At 64.4% G+C, this 3,533-nt stretch overlaps 1 protein-coding gene across 1 annotated transcript; it reads right to left on the bottom strand.

Moving 5' to 3' along the window:
• Positions 1 to 2,465: 2,465 nt before the first annotated feature.
• DIO3 (iodothyronine deiodinase 3) lies at positions 2,466 to 3,392 on the bottom strand. Its single transcript, XM_024759858.1, has one exon. It carries the CDS (start codon positions 3,390 to 3,392, stop codon positions 2,478 to 2,480), a length of 915 nt encoding a protein of 304 aa, XP_024615626.1. The 3' UTR covers positions 2,466 to 2,477.
• Positions 3,393 to 3,533: the final 141 nt, after the last annotated feature.

Raw genomic sequence — 3,533 nt, 5'->3', positions numbered from 1 at the left:
CAGAGGCCGGAGAAGAGAAAGAAGAGAGGGGTGGCCGGGGCGCCCCTGGAGCGGTGAGCGCACCGGGCCGCGCAGGCTGCGGCAGGAGCCGCAGGTCCCGGCGCCGAGCGCTCCGAGTTTCGGTCCGGGAAGCCCGAGGAGGCTCAGGGGGCGCAGCCTCCACGGGGAGGGCAGGGCGCTCAGCGCGTCCAACTAGACCCCCAAGTGGAGGACCGGGTCGAGGAGCTGCCCGAGCACGCAGTGGGAACCCCGCGGCGGCGCCCCGCCGTCCCGGGCTTCCCTCCGCTTCCTCCCGGCCACCAAGCGCCCCCCGCCACCCCCACCGCCGGGCGGCGCGCGCAAGAGCTCTGGGCGGGTCCTCCCCGGCGCCCGGCCGCTTCCCCGCCGCTTGCTCAGTATTCTTCTTGGGGGTTTTGGGGTGAGAAGCAGCGTGCGGGAGGAGGGGGATGGGAGGAGACGCAGAAATACCATCTGTGCCAATTTTTTCTTAAAAGTAATTTTTTTCAATTTAAATACTTTTAAAGCAAAAAAAAAAAAAAAATTCCCCAGCTCAGGGTGTCAGTTCCAAAAAGTTTCACGGAGGAGCGGCATGGGGGCCGGGCGGGATATTGGAGGCGGCGTTGGTGGAGCAGGGGCCTTTCTCCTCCACTCATCCCCGCAGACCCCCACTACCCCACGCCCCAGCTTCAAGCGCGAGCGCTCACACCCAGGCGCTCACCGACACCGCCCCCCGCCCCTTCCCGGGACTGGGATGGTCCTGGGTTCTCTGGCCGGGGAGGTTCGGCTGCTCGCCTACCCCGACTCCCGGTCCACGGACTCCCTCCTCAGCGCTCCTTTCTCTGTCTCCCCCGACCCACTTTTCTGCTCAAGGGGTCAATAGCAGAGGGAGGGGGGCCGAGCTAATCTCGCTCTCCCGGAGTCTTCCTCACCTGGGGAGCAACAGGGGAGATAGTGAGAGCGGGGACTGCGACAGAGCGCCTGGCCTGGGCAGCGGGCGGGGGTCTATGCCCAAAGCCACGACCCTCTCCTCTCCCAGCCCCGGTACCGGCCACCACCATCCCTCTCTTTCTGGTCTCCCTCAGCTCAGCCACCACGCTCTCCTCAGCTTCCCAGACCCGAGCGCGTTGGGGGTGGTGACGAGGTTTGGCTTGAACTTGGGGAAGCGGCGGAGGGGCAAGAGGAGGGTGTGTCCTGGGCAGGGGGCGCACTCGGCGCCACCCCCGCCCCGCAGTAGGAGCTGCTGCTAGAGCGATGGCGCTGCAGGGCCGCTCTCCCTCCCCCGTCGCCCCTCCCTCCGCCACCTTGCGCTATTCTAGTAGCGCCTCCCGGGGACCCCAGCAGCCAGGCGGAGATTGGGGGGTGGGGGAGACAATCTTGTAGGTTCGAGAAGGGCGCGAGGGAGTAGGGAGGTGCTAGAAGGGGGTTAGGGAGGATCCAGGTGCGCAGGACCTACCGGGTCCAAAGTCCCCCGGCCCTCCCCCACACCGTCCCCTCCCCCCATCGACTGTCGCTGGGGGAAGTTAGATGGGAGGCTGCAGGGTCAGCTGTAACTGCGTGCGTGTGTGTGCGCGCGCGCGGTGGCAAGTGCGGGCCCCGCTGCCTCTCCCGCCTCCTTCCAGGACCCAGCCGGGCTCGACTTCTTAGCTCTCCTCGCGACCTCACGTTCCCCACCGCGGTTGCGTGCGTGCCTGTGCGCCTCCCGGGCACCGCCACGGACCCCTTTCCTTCTTCCTTCCCCTCCAGCGCCCCCGCTAGCGTAGGCTCCTTCTCTCCACCCTTCCCCCCAGGGTCACTATGGGGGCGCGAGGGAGAGGAGAGATTTGTGTTTAATTACTACCGCTATTCAGAGGGAAGAAAAAATAAAGGGACCAAAGGCAACCCGAAAGCAATTTACTTCAAGCCTTTATTATTGTAGTGTAAAAAGAAGTTTATATACAGGGAATATTTCCAGTAAAACACTCACTAAATGGCCTTCGGATCAGGGCCCCCCCCCGTCTTCTGGCCCCGCAGTCGGCAACTTTGCCTGGGAGACCCCTCGTTCGGGGTTCCCAGGCTCTCCCCCCCAGACTCCACCACTCAAACCCCGTGTGCCAGGAGCCCCAGCCCCTTCCTTCTCCCTGGGGCGCTGCGAACCTCGCCAATGCCTCCCAAGCCGTTTTCCTCTGTCCCGAAGCAGTTCCCCAACCTCCCTCTCCCACCCCGTCGACGCGGTTTCCACATGGAAACCCAGAGCACTTTCCCCTCTCGTTTTAGGCGCTACTGCGAGCCTCCTGCAATTCAGAACCAGCTCGTGGTCAATGGAGGAGAGTCTTCAGGTGGCTTGGCTGAGAGCGCAGACTCAGCCTCAGATCCATGGCTCAGCACAGCTGTGTCACTGGGCCCTCACCAAGCCTGCCTTTGTTTGGGTGCGTTTGCACGTGGGCTTCGAAGGCTCGAAGGCATGGCCCGCCAAGTTCAGTCAATTGTCCATTGGCTGTTTACACTCGACGGGTCTGAGGGCCATGCAGCTTTTCATCGTAGCACTCCAGCCAGGTGCGCAGCTCGGAGACCTGGTAGCCGTCAGGGCCACGGCCGCCCTGGTACATAATGGTGCCACTCTGGATGACATAGAGGCGCTCGAAGTAGGCGCCGTAGGCGGAGCTGCTAGAGTTGGCCATAGTGTCGAGGACGAGAGAGCATTCGGGAGCACCTTGCTGCAGTACCCGCGCTGCGCTGACCCGGTCCTCCAGGCTGCGGTGCTGCGGGATGCTGTAGGGAGAGTCCGTGGTGACCCAGCCGTCCGAGGGGTGCGCTTCCTCAATGTAGATGATGAGGAAGTCGACGTCGCGCTGATACTTGGTGACCAGGCGCTGGAAGGCGCTCATACGCGCCATGAACGGTGGTCAGGTGCAGCTGCCGAAATTGAGCACCAGCGGGCGGTTTCCTCGGGCGTAGTCGAGGATGTGCTGGTTCTGGAAGCCGTCGGGCAGGACCACCTCGGAGTTGGGCGCCGGACCGCCTTCGTGTGCCTGCTTGAAGAAATCCAACTTCTGGCCGTGCCACACTGCCCTCAGCGACGCCAGGGTGCACAGGCGGTTGTCGTCGGACACGCAGATAGGCGGGTCGTCGGGGGGCATCTCCTCGCCATCGCTGTTGAGCTCCACTTCAGTTTGGGGCTGACCCCGGCGTCGGCGGCCCAGTAAATGCTTGCGGATGCACAGGAAGTCGAGCAGCCAGAGCATGAAGGCCGTGCCGAGGAAGCGCGGGAAGAGCACGAGGCACGAGGCGGTCTGGGCGCAGAGCCTCAGGGAGTGAAGCAGCAGGGAGCGGAGCATGGTGGCGGCGCCCCCCAGAGCCCCCTGGGACCCTCTACCTTCCCCCACCACCAAACGCGGGGTGGCTTGGCGAGGCATCTGGGCTTGGGCTCTGCGGGGAGCTCAATTTATAGCCGAGGCTTCAATTGGCGGGAGACTCCACCTCCGGCCCGGGCCCGCCCCCTTGCAACTGGAGCCCGGAGGGATCGCCCGGCGGCGCGGCCAGTGCCTTAGGAATCG

The sequence above is a fragment of the Neophocaena asiaeorientalis genome, unplaced genomic scaffold (genome assembly GCF_003031525.2).
Source record: "Neophocaena asiaeorientalis asiaeorientalis breed wild unplaced genomic scaffold, Neophocaena_asiaeorientalis_V1.1 scaffold476, whole genome shotgun sequence".
In the NCBI taxonomy this organism is placed as follows: Eukaryota; Metazoa; Chordata; class Mammalia; order Artiodactyla; family Phocoenidae; genus Neophocaena; species Neophocaena asiaeorientalis.
This window is presented reverse-complemented; position numbering and strand designations above follow the sequence as displayed.